Source organism: Squalius cephalus (assembly GCF_949319135.1).
Source record: "Squalius cephalus genome assembly, chromosome: 19".
NCBI classification, from domain to species: domain Eukaryota; kingdom Metazoa; phylum Chordata; class Actinopteri; order Cypriniformes; family Leuciscidae; genus Squalius; species Squalius cephalus.
Genome location: NC_137140.1, coordinates 9,613,192 through 9,638,670, shown reverse-complemented (window position 1 = coordinate 9,638,670; position 25,479 = coordinate 9,613,192). Strand labels below are relative to the sequence as shown.

The following is a 25,479-nucleotide window of genomic DNA, read 5'->3' as shown; positions in this document are numbered from 1 at the left end:
TTGAGTTTGAGGCTATTTTTTACAGTCTATGGTTTGAGGATGAAATGTATTAAATCACATTTAGATGTGTATAACGTTTAGTCTATGAAATTACAAAATTTATTAAATAACAATTATATTAAAAGCATATTTTCTTCCGGCTTTTAGAACAAGAAAAAAAAAAAATAATAATAATTGTTGGGCGCGACTCTGTAAATTATATCGGCAAATGATTGGATCATTGGATTGTTGATCTCATGTGAGTGACAGGTTGTCCCGCCCTCGCTCCAGTTAACACGTCATCAAAGAAGAGAATATCGAAGTTATTTTGATTAACGAATACTAGGGCACATTAATTAATAATAATGATGATGATGATGTGATAAATGATGAATCATTTATAATACTGCAATATTCCATAAAAATGTTTTGTGCTTTATGCACAACGCAAATATGTTTATGCACAGCGCACACTGTTGTCCTATGTCAATGAATGTAAAATCATGATTTCACCTATACATTAGCCTATTGTAAAAACTTTTTTATTATTATTACTATGCATATTAAAATTATGCTTTATATGTTTTTGAAGTTGTGTGATTGCATTTTTAAAGATGATAATCCACATATATTGTCAGATTTACCATACATAGTGACACGTAAGTACCTTTTTTAATTTAAATGTATTTGTAAGTGAAATGGAAGCAGACACACAGATAGATTTCCACTGTGACGGGTATAAAAGCTGATTGGTTGTTGGAGTGGTAATAACATTGATTCATGATGCACATGTATCTCTCCCTCCCTCCCTTCTCTCTCTCCATCTCTCTCAGCCTCCTTCATTTCAACACTGTCCTTGGGTGTGTATAGCAGTGTCTGACATTCTGTTGCTGAGGGCTCGCTCTCTCTCTCTCTCTCTCTCTCTCTCTCTCTCTCTCTCTCTCTCTCTCTCTCTCTCTCTCTCTCTGTGTGTGTGTGTGTGTGCACACATGCAGAGAAGCCCAATGACGTTGTAAATTTGTGCTCATCCAGGAACAGAAGTCCTCCAGCAGCATCCCGTGAGGAGGGCAGAAAAGCAGTATGACAGCCCATCCCAGCAGCTGAGCTGTGCTGTGGGATACGCAACTACATAGAGGTGAGTCTGTTTATCCATCTTTCTCTTCCATCCTGTCCCCCTTCCATCCATGTGTCATAATGAAATATTCATGATTTACAGCCTCTGTTTTTCCTGATTGTCATCTGCAGCTCTTATAGCAGAGGTGAGCTATATTAATGCTTTCTATAGAGATTGTAAGTACTTCTTTCACACGTAATGTATTGATCAGGCTTTGTACTGCATACAAGGTTATACATCTCTACGTAGCAAGGAAATGTTGATGAGCATGTACCCTTTTTTTTAGCCCTGCAGTGAAAGTTAGCTTTTATTTGCTGATATGTGCACACAGGTCAGATTCGTCCCTTCCCATCTCCATATTGATTTGTTTGCTATTGCCATTCCCTGCCTGTCAGCTACTTAGCAGCCCCCCCCCCCCTCCCTAATTCTTATAGATGGGATAATGTTTGAGGGGGCAGTTTTATGGCCATTAGCTTTATATCTCCATCACAGGGAGATGACTTGTGAAAGTGAGGCCTTTATAGTCATACAGACAAACAGCCTATATTGATTTCTTAACAAGAACCAAAAGTTAGATGTTTGAGATCAAATTGTAGTCCTGTCTTGTTTATTTTGTATTTAGTAACTGTTTATCCCTAGAAGAAGCCATGGCTAATGGATCAGGCGTTTGAACTTAACCACAGGGGATGTGAATCTTTCCACCACCTCTCCTAATCACAATCCATCTCTACTCGCTTCCATGACGATAAAAGTCTGTAAAAATCCTACGGTTAATATCTGTTACCTGTTACCTTACTCTTTACGGTTAAAAACTGTAATAGATCCAGAGGGAAAATCTAATGAGACATTTCATGTAATTTTACAGTAAAATAGTCTACTGCAATAAAATATTGTTTTTGGAAGTGAAAAAGAACATGCCATCTTATAATTTACAGTGAAAAACTGTAAATTGACATTCCCAGAATTCTCTGTGAGACAGCTCACTCTTGACGGTTTTTCATTGATATGACGGTTTGTTCTTAGTTTTTTCTTCTTCTTATAATTCATGTACATTAGGGTTTTATGTTACATCTTATGTTGTCAAATTAATGGTTATTGCATTATTTTAGTGTCATGTGTGTTAGCATAATAGTGTTGTGTATTTGTGTGTAGGACATTGTGCACTCTTTATATAAGTATTTTGTGGAGTATTTTGTGGTAACTTGAAAAGCAAATTTTTATGAACATAATTAAAAATGTGGCTTTCTCTTTGCCATAAGATTTTTTTTTTTTTTTTTAAGTGGTTGTCAATATAAGTAAAAACAGATGTTAGAAATTTGGTCTACATTGAAACCTGATTTTTATTATTATTATTATTTTTACTGTGAATTTAAGTTACAAACAAATATAGAGATGGGCATATGGATGGATGGATGGATGGATGGATGGATGGATGGATGGATGGATGGATGGATGGATGGATGGATGGATAGATAGATAGATAGATAGATATTATGAATGTAATGGCAGGGGCACTGACCGTTCTGAAGGTGCTGGGCAGCAGATGGCACAGTGGCCTGTTGCCTGGACACTACGTGGCAGCCAAATCTAACATGGCCAACAGTGCTCTATGTGTATTTTTTTGTTCCCTTAATAAGAGACTTTGTGCTTATGTGAATTTAATACATAAAACATGTAGAATATACAAACAAGAATGAAACAAGGCCAAATGCCAAAATGCCAAAAATGGAAATTCTATCATCATTCACTCACCCTTATATTGTTCCAAACCATTAAGACTTTGAAGATTTTTTTTTTTTTTTTTTTTTGAGAACTATATCTGTTTTTTTCTTTTCTTTCTTTCTTTTTTCGTCCATATAAAATGATATATAGTTTATTTTTGTCCATATAAAATTATTTGGTTGCCAACATTCTTCAAAATATATTCTTTTGTGGTCCAAAGAAGAAGAAAAAATTTCATACATGTTTGGAACGACATGATTCATGAACTCTTAAACAGCACAGGGAAGACTTTCTTACTCTAAAATAAAAAAATAAAAAAATTTTTTTTAATTAAATTAAAACTTAGCTGTAAATGTCCAGAGATTGTCTTCTGAGTTCTGAGCTTGGTCAATTTTTTTCAGTTAATTTCACTGCTTAGTGGTAGTTTGAGAAGCAGATTTTAGAATCAACATTACAGAAACAAAAAGAACAGATCCCAGTACTTTGCAATTGATCTGTGCTTCCCCACTTGAATGCACCGGCCACCACTGCCCTGTATGTGGTCAGTATAGAAATGTTCTCTTGTCCATGCAGTTAAATTTGAAAGTTTCTCTTTTTCAGATTTAAGATGTCCTCCACTCCACTGGCCGAGGCAGAAGAGGATGTGTTTGGTGAGTGACCTCTCCTGTCTGCCCAACCCTTCCCCCCTCCATTAATGTCCAGATCTTCATTTCCACACTCCCAATACACTGAGCGCATTACAGGAGAGAGCAGCTACAGTCTGGCCTCTAAAAGCACCAGGGGCTACAATTCTCTCAGTGGATGTGCATTGGTTTGTTTTAGAGTTGTAAATATTTTATCAAACATTTTTGTGAATTTTTAGATGCCATCTATCATGGCAATGGGAATTAAGGAATTAATGGTAGATTTAATGGGCATATTCAAGAGGTTGGCTTCATAGGATTTTAGTACAGGCTTTGAAGGTGCAGCCTTGCTGAGTCAGTGTCTACGTCACCGCAGGAATTAGTGCTGAGATCTGAAAACAATTTTGGAGAATGGAATGGAGTAGAACCATGTGGCAGGGTGGCTCCTAAAAATATTAAATATTTATGTGCATGCCCTTACTCCCCCAGACCCAATAAGCAGCCTCCCTCAAAACATGCATTAGTGCTGGCCACTTTTTTTCAGCAGCGCTGGTTCTGGAATTATTTTTTCATTCATTTTTCCCATAGGGATTTGTTTAAGTATATATATATACTGTATATATATTAGTATTATTATTATTATTTTTCGGACAACATAGCAAGATCGAAACAATTACAACATTTGTGTTGCTTCATGCAAGCACTTTTGGTGCAATTTTCTCGTTGGGACTCACTGATTAATGACATTTTCTGTACAAAATCATGGGTAATGTAATTTTTCTCCACGAATTCAGCTGTTAAACATGATTATTTTAAAAAAGAAGTTGAAATTATGCGAATGCATGGCTTTAGCAAAAGTACATAACCTTGATTAACAACCTCATAACTCACAGTATGTCTGTCATTAAAGGTTTAAGTTATCATTAAAAATCAATTTACCTTTGAAGTAAATTAATGTTTTTACTCCTACACTCTATAGAAGACCCCTCCTCCCATGGTACAATGTTCCTGGTTGTCTCTCTTAATGAGGTCCTGCCGTATAGTAAAAATTGATTGGGGAGCGTATGAACTTAATAGCCTAGAAGTTATTTATTTTCTCTACTGATTACTTTAATAAAGTTTAGAGTACTTGGTGTTTTCAATTTCCATTTTTGGAACTCCTCCTACAGCTTTTATTTGAACTTCTCAAAATTTGGGTCAGTCATAAACACTTTGCTGGTCAAAAGCTAAAAACTTTAGATTAGAGTACAATGAGACAATCACTGTAACACATAACCTTGAATGGGTTATTTTAAAAAGGTGGCAACAGCTACTGGGCCTCATAGCGGCAGCTACCTTTGTCATTCCTCTGGGCCTGCTCCACAATCAAGCTCTGGTTAAAGCAGTGATCTCAAACTCAATTCCTGGAGGGCCACAGCTCTGCACAGTTTAGCTCCAACCAGCTCCAACTCACACCTGCAAGGAAGTTTCTAGTAATCCTGAAGATCTTGATTAGCTGGATCAGGTGTGTTTGATTAGGGTTGGAGCAAAACTGTGCAGAGCTGTGGCCCTCCAGGAATTGAGTTTGAGATCACTGGGTTAAAGGGTCTCGCCCCACCCCATGCGTGGCACACAGGCCGACACACTGTCCCTCTCAGGGTGACCCACGTCTGCGTCAGATCCGGCCAATCGGTCCCTTGGAAATCACCCCATTTTTACCAGAATGGGGTAACTCTGGGCTCAGATCCCAGGAAGAAAGTGGTCGTGACAGACGCCTCCAAAACAGGCTGGGGTGGGTCGCCCATGTCGAATTGGCACATTAACCGCCTGGAAATGATGGTGGTAATTTTGCCATTTAAGGAGTTCCAGAACTCAAAGGTCATCATGTCCTGGTCTGCTGGGACAACAGGACAGTGGTTGCTTACATAAACAACCAAGGAGGTCTCAGGTCTCGCCCTCTCCACAGATTGGCAAGCCGTCTTCTCCTCAGTGAGGGCGGTTCACGTGCTGGGCTCCTCAAATGAAGGAGCAGACATGTTGTCATGTGGAGGACCTGGGGAGTGGAGACTCCATCCCCAGGTGGTCATTTCAATACGGTGCACCTTCGGTCAGGCAGATGTAGACATCTTTGTGACAGAAGAGAACTCCCATGCCTGCCTTCTGTGCCTCTATGCCTTCCCCCCTGTAGCCCTGCTTCAACAGGTCATCAGTCGAATTTGGGAAGAAGTACTGTATGTGCTGTTCTTCTGGTGGCACCACGCTGGCAGAACCAGCCCTGGTTCCCAGAATTAGTCCAGCTACTGTCAGCAGGTCCATGGCCCATAACGCTGAGGAGAGACATTCTCTCCCCAACTGGAGTTGTGGGACCTGCATGTTTGGCCCCTCGATGGGAACCACTAGGCCTTCACTGGGAAGTTATGAGAACGATCTCAGTATAAGGGCTCCCTACCTTTCTTAAGCAGGTGAAGAACTCTGAAAATAGACCCCGTTGAATGTGATACCGTTCACGCTGAAAGTTTATGTGGTGGTCATCGCGGCAAATCACGCCCTGATGGCCAGCCAATCGATCGGGAACCACAACCTAGTCATTAAGTTCTTTAGCATCAGTCAAGCGAGTTGTAGATTTCTAGGCTCTGTCTGTGGAACCTTCATGCCTTGAGTTCTGTCCTAACGATGTAAAGTTTCCCAGGCCGAGAAAAGGTTATGTGCCGAAAGTGCTTTCCACCCCGTTCAGAACGCAGGTGATAGCGCTGTCAGCATATCTGTGCGGCAGCTTCCGTTCTGTTCTTGTAACACGGCGCTATTGGAATAGGTTCCCCATAAACGTCAGCTAAAACTAACGCAATGCAGGTGAACCACATCAAAAGGGAATGTCTATGGTTACTCACGTAACCCTGGTTCCCTGAGATAACGGGAACAAGCATTGTTACTGAACACCCTTCTCAAACCTAAAATTCCGAAACATCAAGGGTGCTCACCTCTAGCCCTCGAGGTCCAGTTTCCTGCAGTTTTGCTCCAACCTTAATATAAAAGGCTGAAAACAAGCTAATCAAAGTCTTCAGGATTACTAGAAAGCTACAGGCGGGTGAGTTTGATCAAGGTTGAAGCTAAACTCTGCAGGAAAGTGGAGTAGTGCAGAACCTTATTTACAGTAGCGCAGTACCTTATTTACTCCTAAAGGGTGTATATTAGTAACTAAAAGGCCCATATTATTACTAGGTGTGCCGCACACATCCTGAAAAGTGAAGCCAAAGCATTTTGACCGCCCCCTGGTGGCTGGCTGCAGTATAGGTCTTAAACCCCGCCCTCTCCATGTAATCAAATGGGATGTGAGCCAATCAAATAAAATCCAATTACACTTCAAATCATTTTTTTAAAAAGTTTCTGTTATTTTAGGTAGTTCTTATCACGTAGACATATGTTCAAGTGTTCGTTTCCCCAGTAAGTTTGGTTTTAGTTCATTTTTTGATGCTATAAAATGGGGTGTAACGTTATGATTGACAGCTGTGCTTACGATTGAGTCTGTGGGAGCGGGAGTGTGGGCGGGAACTTGATGCTGCAGCTCCACCTCAGGATCACTCCTGCGCAGACTCGGACTCTGAACTATGTAATCGGCAACGACCGTTGCTGGGATGTTTTTGCTTAATATTTCTACAGTGGAAGGAAGTGGAGATGCGCTGTCCATCTTTTTTTACAGTCTATGACTATTACCTAAAGTGTACAGTAGACTAAATAGTGTACATTAGTTGTTTTTTTTGTTTTTTTTTTCGTTTAGTTCATTTATTTAACAGGGACCATGCACAACACAAATGTTGTGCCAGAGTTAGCTAGAGCTAATTTGTATCTGTAGTCCCTCCATTACAATCCAGAAAACAGAAGAAAATAATAATAAATCACATCACAATATCACAAATTACAATAATATTTAAAGTGTACCACCCCAGTGACGGTTTTTGTACACTGATGTTTTTGTACCAATTTTTTCAGAGACACACAATGCTGTATATCCCACAATGCAATGCTCTTCACTTGACCTTGGTTTAATTTCCAAGATGATGGTTGTAACTCGTTGTAACTCGCCACTCATATTGAAAAAAATCATTGTGATGAGGTCATTTCATAAACATAACGATGTCATGTGACAACAAAGTATCATATTACAGTCCTTTTTTCTTTCTTTTTTTTACAAAATGTGTTAAACATAATACTTTTTTAAAAATAGTAAGCAGTATACAATATAAAGAATTCAAATAAATGTGCAAAAAAAAACTGCTGAATTTAACCACAGTATAATTATTTATATATTTATGCATCAAATCATTAAATCACAGCAAATTTATGTCTATGAATGTAATTGTGTGAAGTTGTGCTGTTTGGTTTTTACTAACACGTTCATTTTCTAAACACAAAATACGGAAATGTGAATAAAATTGAATCTGTAACTTTGTATTTTGCACATATCTACACATTGCCCATTGTCATTCTCTCACTTTCATGTATGTCAGTGTGTGTTTGTGTATTTCCTGTTTCTGACCCTCACACACCCCCAGGGTGCACATGAGGAATGACCGCCCATCATTCATATAAGTAATCTAGGCTGCTGACAGCTTAATAGCGCTTCAGGCCTGCTTTTACGGTGTCACTGCGTTTTACGAGAACACTAATATGTGCATGAGTGTGTGTTGAGACCAGCGCAGCAGTCTTTTATCAAGATTTTCATCATGTTTGCAGTTTGTGTCTTTATCGACATGTTTGCCTCCAAATACTCAATATCAAAAAAGTGTTACATATGTCTACTGTATGTGTTTTATACCATATCAGATCTGACAGAGGTGGTTCCTGAGACAGAACGACTTGACAGCAGCCTACAAAAAGCTAAAGCACAACTGTCAATCAAAACCAAGAGGCATCGGCCCTCCCGAACCCGCCTGAGAGATAGTGTGAGCTCGATAGATGGGGATGAGAGCACTGATAGAATGGTGTGTATACACACACACAAATGACAATCTCTTATGTATCATGTTGTTACAATCCTTCAGAAATCATTCTAATATGCTGATTTGATGCTCAAGAAACATGTCTTCTTTTTCTTCTTCTTCTTCTTATTATTATCAATGTTGAAAACAGTGTTTTCATGCCAGTTCAAAAATGCTATGTGTGTCTTTGTGTGTGTCTGCGGATTAGAGTTACGGCGGCTCCGTGCAGACCTCATCTTCTCCACTCCACCCTTCCTTTCGCTGCTCCTCCCCCTCCTCTGATCTGCTCCTCTCCTCCCCTTCCTCACGGAGAGACCAGTCCTTCACCTTTGACCCCTACACTGTGGTTGGAGAAAGGGAGGTACAAGATGAAAGACGGAGCTACAGACACCTCCTGAACACCTCCTCTCAGGAGACTTTGCACCTCACCCGTTCTAAATCCCCCTGCAGACCCTGCGTCCATTCAGAGACATCTTCCCCAGCCCATCGCTGCGAGACAGACAACCTCAAGTCACGAGAGGGCAGCCAACCCCTCCTACACTATGGAGAATACTCACAGAGTGAAGGTATGAACTGCATAAGTACATCTCATCACCAAATATATACACTCACCGTTATCGGCCACTTTATTAGGTACACCTGTTAAACTGCACGTTAATGCAGATATCTAATCAGGAAATCACATGGCAGCTTCACATTGCGTTTAGGCATGTAGACATGGTCAAGATGATCTGCTTACATTGAAACTGGGGAAGAAATGTGATTTAAGTGGCTTTGAACGTGGCATGGTTGTTGGTGCCAGATGGCTGGCCTGAGTATTTCAGAAACTGCTGATCTACTGATATTTTCACACACAACCATCTCTAGAGTTAACAGAGAATGGTTCAAAATGAGAAAATATGAAATGAGCAGCGGTTATGTGGGCGAAAATGCCTTATTGATGCCATAGGTCAGAGGAAAATTACTAGACTGGTTTGAGCTGATAGTAAGACAACAGTAACTCAAATAACCACTCGATACATCCAAGGTCAGAAGAGCATCTCTGAACACATCATCTTGAAGCAGATGGACTACAGCAGCAGAAGACCACACCGGTGCCACTCCTGTCAGATAAGAACAAGAATCTGAGGCTACAATTCACACGGGCTCACCAAAATTGGACAATAGAAGATTGGAAAAACGTTGCCTGCTCTGATGAGTTTTGTTTTCTGCTGCAACATTTAGATCAGAGGTCTTCAATCCTGCTCCTGGAGGGCCACTGTCCTGCAAAGATTAGTTCCAACCCTAATCAAACACACCTGAATCAGCTCATCAAGCTCTTCAGAATTGCTTGAATATTCAAAGTCAGGTGTGCTGAAGCAGGTTGGAACTAAACTCTGCAGGACAGTGGCCCTCCAGGAGCAGGATTGAAGACCTCTGATTTAGATTATAGGGTCAGAATTTGGTGTAAACAGCATGAAACCTTGGATCCCTTCTGCCTTGTATCAATGGTTCAGGTCACTGATGGTGTAATGGTGTGGGGAATGTTTTCTTGGCGATCTTTGGGCCCCTTAGTACCAACTGAGCATTATTTAAACGCCACAGCCTACCTGAGTATTGTTGCTGACCATGTCCATCCGTTTATGACCACAGTATACCCATCTTCTGATGGCTAATTCCAGCAGTAAAATGCGGCATGTCACAGAGCTCAAATCGTCTCAAACTGGTTTCTTTAACATAACAATGAGTTCACCACTCAAATGGCCTCTACAGTCACCAGATCTCAGTCCTGAAGTGCACCTTAGGATGTGGTGGAACAAGAGATTTGCATCATGAATGTGCACCCGACAAATCAACAGCAATTGCATGATGCTATCATGTTAATATGGACAAAAAATATCTGAGGAATGTTTCCAGGACCTTGTTGAAACTATGCAATAAAGAGCTCAGGCAATCCTTAAGGCTAAAGGCACAATAAATGTGAATTCTAATCCTGAATTTATTTTGATTCTGATAGCAAATCTGAACTGATTCTGATTCTGCTCTGGTTCTGAGTTCTGACCTGGATTACTGTAGATTTTGTAGATACTCTATTCTGATCTGGACAAATTATGATTCTGAATTCTTATTGATTGATTATGATTCTTATCCTGGGCCCAGTTTTTCCTGAAATAATTAACTCGGATTTGATCAAATCTTGAAAATAGGTTGTTCAAAAGAAAAATTATTTCTGAAATCGAATTAGATCACGTAACCCAGTCTTGGTTTTTGTTCAAAACTTTTTTTAGTAAAATTGGGATACCTTTGATCTAAAAAAATAAATAAATCAGGATTACCTTGATCTCATCAGAAGGATGGATTAAGGGTGGAATTCAGCAACAAAATGTAATAAAATTATAAAATTGGTCAAATAATAAAAATGTTGCATCATATAATATATATTCATTTAAATGTATTCACATTTTTCACTTGATTTGTTTACCGTTACAGTAAAAAAAAAAGGAAAAAAAAAGTAGATAGAGTAGACATTAGGTTGCCTAATACGCCTTTCAGTACAGTAAATAAAAAAATAAAAAAAGTAATTCTCCATAATATAATCTCCCTGGCCCAAACAGCTATCAATATTAAACAAAATTATTTAATTTAAATGCCATTTATCACTTTATATTAAATATGATCAGTCAATTATCTGAGATGAACCAGTCAAAAGTAGTTTCTAACAATTCAAATAAAAACACATAAAGTGTCCCAACACTGACTATTCTACCTGTTGTTTTTTATTGACAGTAGCTAGTAGCCTACACTGTTACATGTATGCCCATTCAGAGCACGTGTAATCCGGATTTGGTAATCGGGAAAAGTTGTATCTGTGTATCAAAGTGTATCTGTTTTAGGGTGATCCAATCCAATCTTGCTTTTGAAAAATCGCCATAAAAGTGAGATGGATTACCTGATCCTGGATAGCAAAACATGATATTTCCAAATCCTTCTGTTCCAGATTAAAATATCTGACCACCTGGGCCCAGATTCTGATGATCAATTTGATGATCTGTTTTCAGATGACAGTCATGACACAGGCCCTGATGAACCAGAGAGTCCAACAGTGCTGCTGGACAAGAAAACCAGGAGACGGTTTCTTGATCTGGGGTTAGTTTCCTACAAATCCTACTGTAAATAACTGTATTTAAGTTGATTCAGTTAAATAATATTTTTAAATTGAATAAAAGCAGTTAAAATAGAAGTTAACATGTTTAAGTTATAATTTTATTAAAGTACAATGTACTAACTACAGTTTTTATCGTATCAGGAGTTTGTTTGCTACATTTCATTTGTAAAAATATTGGCATAGGTTAAAAGTTTTTTTAATGTTAAACATGCAGACACTATAGAAACTATATAATTAGGCATTTTGTTGCTTTACTTCCTGACGACTATAAACTCCAGGAATTTGTATATGAGAGCAAGCTCTCTGTCAACCACTAACATCATACAGATGACATAGTAGTGGCCAGAGTTGGGATCTAAATTTTATCTGCTTGTTTTTCTGTGGGGCAGGGTCACTTTGCGTCGCACATATGGAAAGGTCAGGAAAGACAGATCCAACAGACTATCAGCAGGAAATCGGTACGTGTGTGAGTCTGTCCTGTGTTTACTCAGCTAATGTCAGTCATCTGAGCACCTACTGTATGTTTCCTTGCGTATACCTGTATAGATGCAAGTGTGTGAGGTATTTTGTGTGTTTGTAAGCAGGGATTCAGAGAGAACAGAGAACCGATCCTCACGTTCCTCTGGTCCACCGTTTGTGCCTTTCTCCTGGTTCAGTGAAAGATTAAGAGGCTCTGGCTCCCCCAAGAACATTCAGTCCCAATCCAAACCTTTCACACAGGTTACCTAACCTTAACTAGATTCCACATTTCCTATTATTGTTGTATGAGGAACAATAAAGTGTTGCAGTGATGACATATTTTTGTAGGCCAACCCGGAAGTCAGCATTATACTGGTTCTCTCGTCAAAACCCAATAGGATTTTTCCATCGGCTTTTTATTTAAAAAAATAAGCTTTGTGACCAACAAAAGTTTATGATTCTTACAGGTTTTGTTTATCATAATCTTCACAAATGACCACAACTTTTATAAATTTTGAAGCAATCATCAGAAGTAAAAAGCTAAATGTAAGCTATAAAAAAATGCTCCACCATTAAGCTTCTGACAACTCTTTCAGGCTTTGTTTAAAAAAAAAAAAAAAAAAAAAAAAACCTTCCATGAAAGTTTGAGTTAAAATATTCAAAACCCCATTTAAAAAACCCATTGAACCGGAAGGGCTAAAATGCTAAATTGCTTCCAGGTTTGGCCTACAATGCCTGCATGAAAATGAAAAATTATTTATTTTAAACAGCCAATTATGGCATGATACAGCACTATAGCACTCATTACTCTTTCTTCAAGGGCTCCAGTACTGATGAGGACTTTGATTCTTCAGTGGGTTTACTGGAAGACGCCAGACCCTGCAAGACTGAGTCATCACAACCATATCAGACCCTCCCCGAGCATTCAGATGGGGTGAGATAACTACAAATCACCCACTCACATGTCTAAATTTGGTCAGTCCAACTGGTTTGTGCCTTTCATAGAATAGTTCATCCAAATATACCAGTCCAAATTCAGCAAATTCTCCTGTCATCACCTGTGCAATGGTGCAATCAATTCTGGGGTAGCGTGGGATGCAAAGGATCCATCTGTTGTATCCTTCATTACCCTCAAAACGAAGGACGCATTTGAAGGAGCCTTCGAATTGGGACAGACTTTGTCGCGCCACAGTGATGCAATCAGCCTTCGAATGCGGCCTTGAAAGGATGCAGCCTCTGAATTGGGACGCAGCCGTGACAAACTAGGCTGGATGCCAGCCGAACTTAGCCCCGCCCACAACATTTGAGGTCAGGAAGTTCGGTCTGGACTTGATCCGTTGTAGAGCAATTATGCTCGAACCAGAGCTGTTCGGACCAATCAAATTGTCAGGGCGGGCTTTATACGATGATGGACAGATGATCAACAGTAACGTAATCATCCACGTCACCAAAGAGCGCTTGGGTTGAATTCGTGTACAAAAAAAACGACTGCCGCTGGAGAATTGAGATGCGTAGATTCCGCCATCGTGTCTGTTATAGAAGATATCAACAGTGCATTAATTTTAAAAGAGGAACAGAGAACCGCGATCAAGGCATTTGTCAATCAGAAAGATGAATGAAGAACATACGTCACTTACTCCGTTGCTCTGATTGGTTGTAGGTCTATCCAATTGTTGTAGGTCTATCCAATCCAATCCAGTGCAGAGGAATTTTCTTTCCTGGTTCGGTTGAAACACGCTCCATAATCACAACCCAATGGAGCATTATCAGACTCATATTCTGACTAGAATCTGACTATGACGACATCAGGCTAATGACAAACATGTTGGAAAGGCTAAATTTTCAGAATCATTACTCCAGTCTTCAGTGTCACATGATCCTTCAGAAATCATTCTAATATGCCAGTTTGGTGCTCACGAAACATTTTTTATCATTATCAGTGTTGAAAAAAGTTGTACTGCTTAAGATTTTTGTGGAAACCGTGATAAACTTTCATTAAAAAGTTTGAGGTTAGTAAGGTTTTAAAAAAAGAATAAAATTAAAACTTTATTCATGCTGCAAAGACACATTAAATGTATCAAAAGTGACAGTAAAGAGAATGATAATGTTACAAAATATTTCTATTTCAAAATATTTTAAAATTGTATCATTAATTACTAAAACCATGTCGTTCCAGACCCATAAGACCTTCATTCATCTTCGGAACACAAATTAGAGATTTCTGATCTCTCCATAGACTGCAACGTCATTGCAACTTTCAAGGCAGTAAAGACATCGTTGAAATAGTCAATGTGACTATAATGGTTTAAATGTAATGTTATGAAGCGGCAGGATTGTCGAGAATACTTTTTGTGCGCAAAAAACAAACAAAAAAACAATGCGAACAGCGTATAGGAGACTGACACAGAAGAGAGGAAATTGTTGAATAAAGTCGTTATTTATTTATTTATTTTTTTCACACAAAAAGTATTCTTATCGCTTCATAACATTACATTTTAACGATGTCTTTACTACCTTTCTGGGCCCTGAAAGTTGCAATGACCTTACTTGCTGTCTATGGAGGGATCAGAAAGCTCTCAGATTTCATCAAAAACATCGAAGGTCTTACGGGTTTGGAACGACATTAATAACACAATTTTCATTTTTGGGTGAACTAACCCTTTAATTATTCCATACTTTTGAATGGTAGTGTATAAAAAGTATGCCTAAGAGTGTAGCTATTGTAAGGCCTGCCCAATTTGGCCTAACGACAGTTTCCGATAACTGGGTGAAGGTTTCCTGTCTTTTCAGTGTGGCAAAGTATTTTAATTCCAATTTACTTTTATCTGACTCCATTTTATTGCGACCTCAAATTTAGGTTGGAATGCCAATTCATAGATTCCTAATGAACGAGTAAAATATAAAGTAAAGAGTTAAATAGAATAATCAAATGTCTAGATTATTCTATTTAACTCTTTACTTTATATTTTACTCGTTCATTATTAAAAATCTATGTCACACAGAGAGCCTCACGCAGGTTGTTTAATGTGGGTTTCACAATCACAAACTCAAGGTAATTGACTATACTGTTTAGACGGCCTCCTTCATGCTTGCTCTATCTAAAAGTATTTGTTTAGTCCCCATAGATCTGTTTACACTTGAATTAAAGTAACACTATCTCTAGTCAGATGTCATGACCACTACTACAGATATAAGCCGACCAACATTACTTCTCTTATATTAGCATTGATTTGGTCATGCCATGGTTTCCCACAAACACTTAGCTAGAGTAACATTACATTAAACAGAGGTAAGGCTTACCCAAATTTAGGTTCGTGGATCAACGTTTTGTTGTCCTAAACGGAAATTCCCTTTTTAGCCTTTACAGTCTAAGTACACTTGAACTAGTGCCAAGTGTTAGCCGGAGCTCTAAAATCGCAGTTGGTGCGCCCTATGCTCCACTCAAAACTGGACTTTAGTCCATTACTAACTTGACGCAGATTTGCGGTAACATTTGCCTTCACTTAATCTTCTTTTAATTTCAGAGCAAGTCAGAATAAATTCAAATGTAACAATTTATTATTAGTCAGGTAAATGTATCATGCCAATTCCATAATTCAAAGAAAATCAATACAAAACATTTGATCTGGAATAAAGAGTAAAATATACTCTTACAAGACAGTACTGAGGTGATTGACTCTCGGATGGGGATGCTAATTTTGCAAGAGAGAGTTCAAATGTTAATATCCAGAAAAGTCCTTTGTTTTCTCAGTGAGTAGCCCTTTTTGAGTCTAGATAGTCTGCCATCAGTCTTACAGTTTTTTTAATGCTAAATGCAAAAAGGGACAGAAAGGTTGCAGAACTGCTTGCAGGAACGTTTTAATATACACAGGTAGAATATTAACATAGATTTTTCATTTCAGTCTTCTCAAATGCAAAGAGGAACATTTGGAGATCGATGGCGCTGGCACACTGCTATGCAGCATACAACCATCTTTCAATATGAAGGACAATCATATTATATCGAAGTGGAACAGATTCACACTAGCTTAATTATATCAAAGGTGGTTTGTGCTGCATATTCAATTTGTGCTCAGTAAATAAACTGCTGTGCTGTTTGAATATGCTACATTAAAACATTTGCCTGTTGTTTTTGCTTAAAAGAATAGTTAATCTGTCCAGATAGCACAGGTACATCTGTAAGATGTCTGCTAAAGATCTGTTAATCTGGAAAGCATCTGCTGTGTAAAAACATCTGATATTTTAGAGAAGGCAGTTTTACATACATGTTAAATCTTAAACATCTTAAAGACATCTTCTAAATGTCTATCTAACAGGAAATGTCCTTGCAGATGAGCACTCTAAAAAATACATCTGGCACAGATGTAAATGCAGACATCAAATAGACATCTCCAAGATGTACTTGTGCTATCATTACTCACCCTCATGTCATCTTCGGAACACAAATGAAAATCTTTTTGATGAAATCTGAGAGCTTTCTGTCCCTCCATAGACAGCTACGCAACTGAATAAAAGCAAATATATGTGAATAAAAGTCTAAATTCAATATATTCATCAGATAAACCAATTCATATAGATTAGTTTTACGATCTCTTATGAACGTTTTGAAGCGTCAAAAGGTCAGTTGTGTAGCTGTCAATGGAGGGACAGAAAGCTCTCAGATTTCATCAATAAGATCTTCATTTGTGTTCAGAAGATGAACGAGAGTCTTACGGGTTTGGAACGACATGAGGGTGAGTAATTAATGACAGAATTTTCATTTTTGGTTGAACTATCCCTTTAAGCAGTCATTCTTCAATCATTACACCTGTAACCAATTTTGCATATTAAAGGTATAGTTTGCTCCTTTTTTCAGAATGACTGTGACAACAGTCGAGGCACAGATTTCAGTTTTAAAAAGAAGATGCTTTCTGCTGCTGGTAAAGATCGGACAGAGCGACAGAACGCCGTTAATGGAAAACGGGACGGCGGGAAAAATGGACACAGTGAAGATGGACAAAAATTACTGACCACTTGATGGCATTTCTGAAAGACTGAATACAATTATGCTGCAGGTGCCATTATTAATGTCAAACGTTGCTTTGGCTTTCACAATGTATTACCGATTGATATAGTAATAAAGATAACTTGCAAAATTGTTCATTTAGATATTTTATTGAATAAGTGATTCTGGAACATCAGTGCAAGATGTCTAAAGGTTAAGTGTGTAATTTGTATTAATCAATTTTGACATATCATTTAGAAAAAGAAGGAAAAAAGTCAGTTTAAGTAGTGCTTGAATAGCAGACAGCTTGATGACAGTCTTACACTTGACAAAATAAATGATAAATATGTCACCTGTGTCATTACAGAGAAATATTTGAGTCAAGGGTGTTCTGGGATCATGTAAGCTGTGATGATGACATGGGCTTATGTGGAACTGTCTTAGAAAAAAAATCAATGTCATTAATGTATTTTGCAGCTTTGGGCAAAACCTGGATGAGCAAGAGGAACTAGACTGCTACCCAAAGGGCCTCGACTTCTAAATCTACTGTCCGATACAACGAGACCTGAGAGAACAAATGACTCTTATGAGCTGGTCCTTTTTAGTGAATCATATACATTTAATGCGACCAATGAAGCCCAAAAATAATATTCGGTTTTCGACAGCGATCTAATGTACCACCTGGCCTGATGGAGACATCTCGCATCTGACATCGAGACCTGCTCTAACAAAACCCGATAGCAATGTCTAATTCGTGAACGAACAGTTATTCTGACTCTGAGCCGATTCGGTTGAACCGGTTCACAAATTGCACTGAATGACCCGGTTACAGCAATTACAGATTTCTCAATCAATTTGACACATTTCTCCAAACTCAGATCGCTGCTTTCAAAACAATTAAAACGGTGATCTGAATACTTTGTAACTGTCCTAAACCGATTGTCATTTTTTGTTAATTTCATACAAATAAAAAAAAAAAGCAGAATTTTCTCAAAGCATTAGCACACAGCCAACCAAAATTTTTATATTTCAGGGAGAAAAAAAAAACAAACAGTTGCAGCTCTTTTTATTAATTTTGTACAAAAATGTCATATTCTCAATTGCACTTGGAATGAGTTGGCCCCAAATTGGTGGGTTAATACACACATCACAGGAAATGTGATTTTTCTAATTGTTTACACAGCTACCACAATCAAAAGTAACAAACATTATTATAGCCTTTTGGGGCGCCGCTAGCAATTTTGGACCCCATGAAAGAATATGAGGTTGTGCCGCCTACCGCACCAAACATATATTTATAACATATAATTTAGTTTTATTTGTAATTGTAACTCTTTGGTAGATTATACATTTATAATTTCTATTACATGCTTGTTACTTCTAATGAAATCGATTTCTGGGGGCCCCAAAAGTGTGTGGCCTCTTAGAATCATCCTAACTCCCAATCAACTGTTACAAGAAGACATGAACAGAAAAGAAGGGGACAGCAGGATGGAAGAGCTGTGAAGAGACGTACAGACTTTCAAATGAAATGGGAGTCACCCTAATAGACAATGTAGTAAATCATGGTGTCTTCTTGAGAGAAGGAAACTAAGACATTCCACTTCTATATTTGTATTGTACTATTATTGGTGCATGGTGTACATTTGTAGTTCTGAGAGTGGCAATTTCTGTAAATGCCCAAACATTTTTCAGAATTGAACTGTTTACCACCCAAAATACCACTAAACTTGATGTTGAGGCAGAAGAACATTCACATTCCACACCATAATCATGTATGATAAGAATATATTCTGTGAAGATGAAATGCTCTGGCCAGATGTAAATTATAGGGGTGATCAATAAACTTTGATTGCAGAACTGTACAACAGTAAACATTTGCTGCATGTTTGTGTTGTGTCTGAAATTTTTTGGGGGTAGGAGAAAAAACGTATAACAGAACTTTACGATAAACATGCATTTCATTAGTGTATTTGTGTGTCTAAAGCTGATTACGTTATAAAATCATTAGAGAACACACCGGTAGCATTTACTTCTAATAAATACATTACCAGAAAAAAATACAGCACTTCATTATGCAGTAAAGTTGGCTAAGTTAAGAGTGTGTTTAGTTGGCTGTGTTACCATGATTTAACTACAAGAACCATGTTGTTGTTGTTGTTTTGTAGTAAAACCATGGTTCATTTTCGAGTATTTATGGAGTCTTTAAGGAACTGGAATTCATGCCAGCAGAATTGATACATTTCCATTTAGTGTTTATAATTTAAAAAGTGATTTAGAGTTGTAATATATTTATAATGGTATAGTCATATTTACAGAATAGCATGACGGTGGTAACATGGTGGTGATACAAAGATGCAATGATGGTGGTACCATTTCATGTTATAGCTATTAGGCTATCATGGTACTGAATGATTACAATATCCACGTATCATGTATTTACATGAAAGAAACCCATTAATATGGCATGGTATAATGTAAAGACATTATATTGCTTTTAATATTACTTCGTTTATTGTTATGGTGAAAACGTTTAAACTTACATTTCAGTGTTTCTCCTCCTAAATCAAAAGTTTAATACAATCTCCCGACCAATAAGAGGACCCGATATCACACTATCCAATCGGATTGAGCTATACTGTAGCAAACCTACATTCTCGGCCAATCAGAGGACGTGATCTTACAGAACAAAATGGCAGCGCTGGGGTGTTGAGAATGGGAAATTAACTAAACCTGATTCATTTACTGCATGAACTGGAATATTTTGTGGTAAGCAGGATTTTAAAATCAAGAAATCCTAAATTTGCTTTTTAGCCCATATGTACATTTGATTTATACACCTTATGCAAGAACTATGTGTTATTTTTCTGTGAGACGTTATGAGTAGAGATGATGTCTGTCGTTCTTCTGCCGTACACAAATGATTTCCATATATGGTTGATTAATTAATGTTTTGATGTATAGTTTATAAAACAGACAGAATGAAGGTGAATCTGAGTCTGAAGCAGGCTATCCTGCAGGCGTGGAAGGAGCGCTGGAGTGATTATCAATGGGCCATTAACATCAAGAAGAACTGTCCTAAAGGATCCACATGGGACTACCTCAATCTAGCAGGTCATATCTAAATATATCATCTCATATTAAGTAGAGAAATTACTGTGTCACACTATACACAACCCAGTTTTAGACATTTGTGAGCAATTCATTTTGCCCACTGTTGAGCCATCATGTACACATCTCTTATGCTCTCTAAGGCGGCAGACCTGTAACGCTCCAGTCGACAGCCGCTGTGTTAGATGACACTCTGTGATGCATGTAACCTATCGTTTAGTTGTTAAGTTGTGATTATTATTGTTTCTCCTGATACAGAGGCTCTTCTGGAGCAGGCTATGATTGGCCCATCACCCAACCCTCTCATCTTGTCCTACCTGAAGTATGCTATCAGTTCACAGGTAAAACGTACTGCTTGCAGTGCTTGATTTATCATAGCCTTTTATTTGCAACTTTTCTCACAGAATAAATTAATCATGATGACTGTCTGCTAATAGTGCGTGTAAAACAGGAACTGTAAGCTTTACTTTTGTGTGATGCTGCTTCTACACCATTAGGTGTCAGTATAAGTTCAAGATGACTGCAATAGGTCAAGCAGCTTTTTGACATGATATTCTCTCGCCCACCTCTAGATGGTGTCATACTCTAGTGTGCTGACAGCAATCAGCAAGGTTTGTGGTTTTTATTTTTTTTTTATTTTTAGAATTTTTTTACTTAATTTAATTTACTAAATTTCCATTTATCTGTCCACAGTTTGATGATTTTTCACGGGAGCTATGTATCAAATCATTGCTTGAGATCATGGGCATGTTCTCCAACCGACTCAGGTACCCATCCATCAGTTAGTCGCATCAGTCCGTCTAACAGTCAGTGAGAAGCAGTTTTTCTAGGACAGAAGTTATATGTTTTTCTCTCTTGTGTTTCTTTCCTGCAGCTGCCATGGAAAGACAGAGGAGTGTATCGGGCTGTGCCGCGCAATGTTGTGTACCGTGGTTTGGCTCCTGCAGGGCTGTGCGTGGTACTGTGAGAGACTGCGGGAGTCCAGCGGTCTTCCTGCAGTAGAGAACAGTCTGAGAGCCTGCCTGGAACGCATGAACAATCTGTTACACAGCACCAAGAACAGAGCCCTGGTGCACATTGCACGCCTGGAGGAGCAAGGTGTGTGTGTGTATTTACTAAGAATAATTAATAATAATAATCTCTTTATGATATACTTACATAGTACTTTATATAAATAAGCAACAGTGTAAATAGTGTCAATTCAATCTATTTGGTGCTCAGTCGTTCAAGAACAAATCTATCTTCTTTTTTTTAAAGTGCCCCTATTATGCTATTTTAAAGGCTCCTAATTTTGTTTTGGAGATCTCCTAAAACAGGTTTACATGCATCAAAAGTCAAAAAAACACTTTCATTTTCTGATAACATTGCATATCGCCAAATTGTTCAATGATTCTCAAACGACTCGATGTACATAGTGGTTTTTACATATACCAAAAATAGCTGCATGTAGTTACAGCTGTAAATTTCTTGTTGACCCTTCCCTTACATTAGTGGTTCCCAAACTTTTTACAGTGGTGTACCCCCTGAGGCATTTAACATCCTTCTGCGTACCCCCTCTCTTCCACATAGACTGCAGTCACACCTTTTCCAATGTTTGCCCTCTTAAAGTGATTTTCAGGTACATGTATTACCTTTATGAAGGCAATGTTTTTCTAACCCTATTAAATGTATGTCTCACAGTTTATGTAAAATTCTTAAAATTCCAGTAATTTAATTGTTATTATACTAAATACAGCAATAAATTCAACTAAATGAATAAATTCAATCAAATGAAGTGGCACAAGCAGCATCTAAATGTATTTAGTATATAGATGGTATTTATACACTGTTTACTGCTGCTCAGGTGTGGCATAAATGCGATTACAATGGCATGAATAATATTATGAGATAATATTTTAAATAAAATAAAAAATTCAGTATAGAAATATTGGTAAAATATTGGTAAAATGAAGTGGTACTTTTAAATATTAAATGAAAACCACCAGTAGGTGGCGGCAAGTCACTGTCTTAATGTCATTCATGCATTCAGTAACACAGCTGTATTTATGAACGGGTTATTGAATTATTGACTCTCCAGATTCGTTGTTCACTAACGAAACACTCTTGTGTGTTGTTTGGGGGTGCACAAAAGTTCTGCGGTGGCTTTCGTTGGAACTATTATTTCATTGCAAAATAGAGTAAACAATATCGACAATACTGTTTCAAATGTACGTCACTTAATATTACCTTTTTGATTGTTAAATTGTTGTATAAAATCAATGTCACTTTTGTAATGGTTTGGATATTTGGGAAAATTTGCATTATTCCTGGTATAATATATTGTCAACATTGAAAACAATAACTCGCACTGTATCTTTCTGTATTGTGGACAGTTTGAGTCTTAAATCGATCTCTATGCAGTCTGTGTCTATATTTGATCTTCATGCTAGTAAGTGCTAAATCCCCACTTTTACAAATACTTTGTGGAGAATGGCAGTAATGTAGTGCAATCGATTTGAGTCCCTTGTTTGTCCTGAGCAGTTAAATTGAGCACTGTTCTTCAGAAATATTCTCTAGGTCCTGCTAATTCTCTGTAGAAAAACGATTTTCAACCTTCATTCTGACCCTCTGTCTGAAATGATCTGCTTTTAAAGGGCGGCTCATTTAAGGCTTGTCAGTAAACGGCAGCTGTTATGATTGGCTAACATCATTGCTTAGGAAACATTTTTGCACATGATTAAGTGTTTTAAACCATGGAAAAAATCCATCATTTACAGCCAAAGTATTATTAAATCGTTTACTCAAGGTTTGTGATTCAGCTGCTGTCAGATCTAATGCAGCTGACTCCTTCATCTGTCAACAACAGTTTCTTTGCAAACTTTCCATTACATTGTGCCTCATTTACAAAACAGTCTGCAATCAAATTCTCTGAAAAACATAATCCTCCGAAGCAATCCATGTAGCCTTTCAAAATAAACCATCCACTTGTTCCTGCTGGGATCCTTCTGAAGTCTGTACAGAAATGTGCAAATTAGCTCTTTAAACAGCACATGTCAAAGTGAACGTTCCTGTATGCTTTCATTTACTCTTCCATTTTTGTCCTCGTCGACCGACTCAAGCATGTGGATATGTCAGAAAGTGAATGTGCATCTGTATACTGTATCCAGTGTAGACAGCGAAAAATTGTAGTTTTGACATGAAGTTCAGCTATTTTTTAAAGTAACACGCTGATTTTTTGGGACTTTAGCTTATTCACCGTATCCCCCAGAGTTAGATAAGTCCATACGTACCCTTTTCATCTCCGTGCGTGCCGTAACTCTGTCTGTCTGTCTGTCCTACACATTTCTGTTTTGTATTTACACTAACTATCTAATGTTTTATTTATTAACCCAAGTATAAATTTCATCAAGTTAGTGTTTTTATTCCAAAATAATATCTAAAGGCAGTAACAATTTAATTAATATATATATATATATATATATATATATATATATACATACACATACATACATACATACATACATACATACTAGGGCTGTCAAACGATTAATCGCATCCAAAATAAAAGTTTGTGTTTACATAATATATATATAAATACACACACATGCATATATATTTAAGAAAAAATTGTTATTTATATATAAAATATTTATATATAATATAAATTATATATAATATAAATATACACTGCTCAAAAAAATAAAGGGAACACTTAAACAACACAATGTAACTCCAAGTCAATCACACTTCTGTGAAATCAAACTGTCCACTTAGGTTTCATTTCACATGCTGTTGTGCGAATGGAATAGACGACCGGTGGAAAAAATAGGCAATTAGCAAGACACCCCCAATAAAGGAGTGGTTCTGCAGGTGGTGACCACAGACCACTTCTCAGTTCCTATGCTTTCTGGCTGATGTTTTGGTCACTTTTGAATGCTGGCGGTGCTTTCACTCTAGTGGTAGCATGAGACGGAGTCTACAACCCACACAAGTGGCTCAGGTAGTGCAGCTCATCCAGGATGGCACATCAATGCGAGCTGTGGCAAGAAGGTTTGCTGTGTCTGTCAGCGTAGTGTCCAGAGCATGGAGGCGCTACCAGGAGACAGGCCAGTACATCAGGAGACGTGGAGAAGGCCATAGGAGGGCAACAACCCAGCAGCAGGACCGCTACCTCCGCCTTTGTGCAAGGAGGAGCAGGAGGAACACTGCCAGAGCCCTGCAAAATGACCTCCAGTAGGCCACAAATGTGCATGTGTCTGCTCAAATGGTCAGAAACAGACTCCATGAGGGTGGTATGAGGGCCCGACATCCACAGGTGGGGGTTGTGCTTACAGCCCAACACCGTGCAGGACGTTTGGCATTTGCCAGAGAACACCAAGATTGGCAAATTCGCCACTGGCGCCCTGTGCTCTTCACAGATGAAAGCAGGTTCACACTGAGCACATGTGACAGACGTGACAGAGTCTGGAGACGCCGTGGACAACGTTCTGCTACCTGCTTTCATCTGGATGCGATTAATCGTTTGACAGCCCTAATATATATACATACATACATACATACTGGATCATTTGTGAGCTAATGTTCAGCTTTACACTTTTCAACTTATTTTCATCAGTCATCAAGCTTGTACTCACTGGTCACAGACACGAAGATGTACCTTTAATTTCCCCAAGCTGATCGCTCACTTAAACCCCGTTCAGTCATCATGTTTTCAGGCCATTGCAAGTTTGATTTTGACGTGACAAAGTGGTGATATCTAAGTGGCGGAGTAACTTTTTTAATTTGTCTTCCCATTAACGCCATCATTGTCTTCATTCAGACCAATTCCAGATCGCGCATGAAAACAAGAGGCAGGATTTATCACACGAACAAATCATAACTGATCATATCCAATCATAGCGCACGCTTTAGGGGTTACAGCCTCCCGCTGTAACTTTACCTGCTGGAGTCACTGTTGGACAGTGTTACTTTATAACGAGTGACTTTTACACGTTTTAATGTCACATTTTGTAATATTTCCGTAGCTTTATTTTTGTGATATCGGTTATTTTCTCATAAAGTTATATTTGCCTCCTTAGAGGAAACGCCCCTGCACTACAGATGTCGTGGTGTACCTTTCATTTCCGTTAATGTAAAACTGGTGTCACTTTTGGACGTTGTCACTTTATATAAATGTATTTACAAAAAACTATTCACTGTTAATCACATATTTTGCTGTATTTGCTTTGTTTTATTTTTGTACTGTTATATTCTCATCCATTTTCTGAGTCAATCTTGCCTACTCTCACTTGCAACATAAGACCATGTGACACTATAGCATACTGCTGTTTATTGCATAATGCCATCAGAAAAAAATAGTGTATACCACACAGGATTCAGTAAGTAGTCATCTAGTATTCCATTACCAA

General features: G+C 38.1%; 2 protein-coding genes across 3 annotated transcripts in view; both read left to right on the top strand.

Moving 5' to 3' along the window:
- Positions 1–214: 214 nt before the first annotated feature.
- On the top strand, positions 215–17,237 carry samd14 (sterile alpha motif domain containing 14). 2 transcript variants are annotated; one of them, XM_079850715.1, is made up of 11 exons: positions 215–238; positions 1,012–1,114; positions 1,196–1,238; positions 3,416–3,465; positions 8,239–8,396; positions 8,602–8,959; positions 11,432–11,519; positions 11,928–11,996; positions 12,123–12,258; positions 12,818–12,931; positions 16,853–17,237. In XM_079850715.1, the coding sequence occupies exons 4-11, from the start codon at positions 3,423–3,425 to the stop codon at positions 17,012–17,014; spliced, it is 1,128 nt and encodes a 375-aa protein (XP_079706841.1). In that variant the 5' UTR covers positions 215–238; positions 1,012–1,114; positions 1,196–1,238; positions 3,416–3,422; the 3' UTR covers positions 17,015–17,237. The 2 variants fall into 2 exon arrangements, with proteins under 2 accessions (XP_079706841.1, XP_079706840.1); XM_079850714.1 differs by lacking the exon at positions 1,196–1,238.
- Positions 17,238–19,648: 2,411 nt separating this feature from the next.
- Positions 19,649–25,479, top strand: part of med24 (mediator complex subunit 24) — a 32,420-nt gene continuing 26,589 nt past the window's right edge. The window contains exons 1-6 of the mRNA XM_079851069.1: positions 19,649–19,750; positions 19,946–20,095; positions 20,351–20,433; positions 20,665–20,703; positions 20,786–20,859; positions 20,967–21,190. Of these exons, the coding sequence (XP_079707195.1) occupies positions 19,963–20,095; positions 20,351–20,433; positions 20,665–20,703; positions 20,786–20,859; positions 20,967–21,190 (553 nt within the window). The 5' untranslated portion in view covers positions 19,649–19,750; positions 19,946–19,962. The remainder of the gene's footprint in view (positions 19,751–19,945; positions 20,096–20,350; positions 20,434–20,664; positions 20,704–20,785; positions 20,860–20,966; positions 21,191–25,479) is intronic.

What these genes read in the sequence shown, in the direction of transcription:
- samd14 (XM_079850714.1), top strand. Translation starts at nt 3,423, where the DNA reads ATGTCCTCCACTCCACTGGCCGAGGCAGAAGAGGATGTGTTTG. An exon ending in GGCAGAAGAGGATGTGTTTG is followed by an intron (nt 3,466 to 8,238) that starts GTGAGTGACCTC and finishes ATACCATATCAG; the next exon opens with ATCTGACAGAGGTGGTTCCT. An exon ending in AATCCAAACCTTTCACACAG is followed by an intron (nt 12,259 to 12,817) that starts GTTACCTAACCT and finishes TCTTTCTTCAAG; the next exon opens with GGCTCCAGTACTGATGAGGA.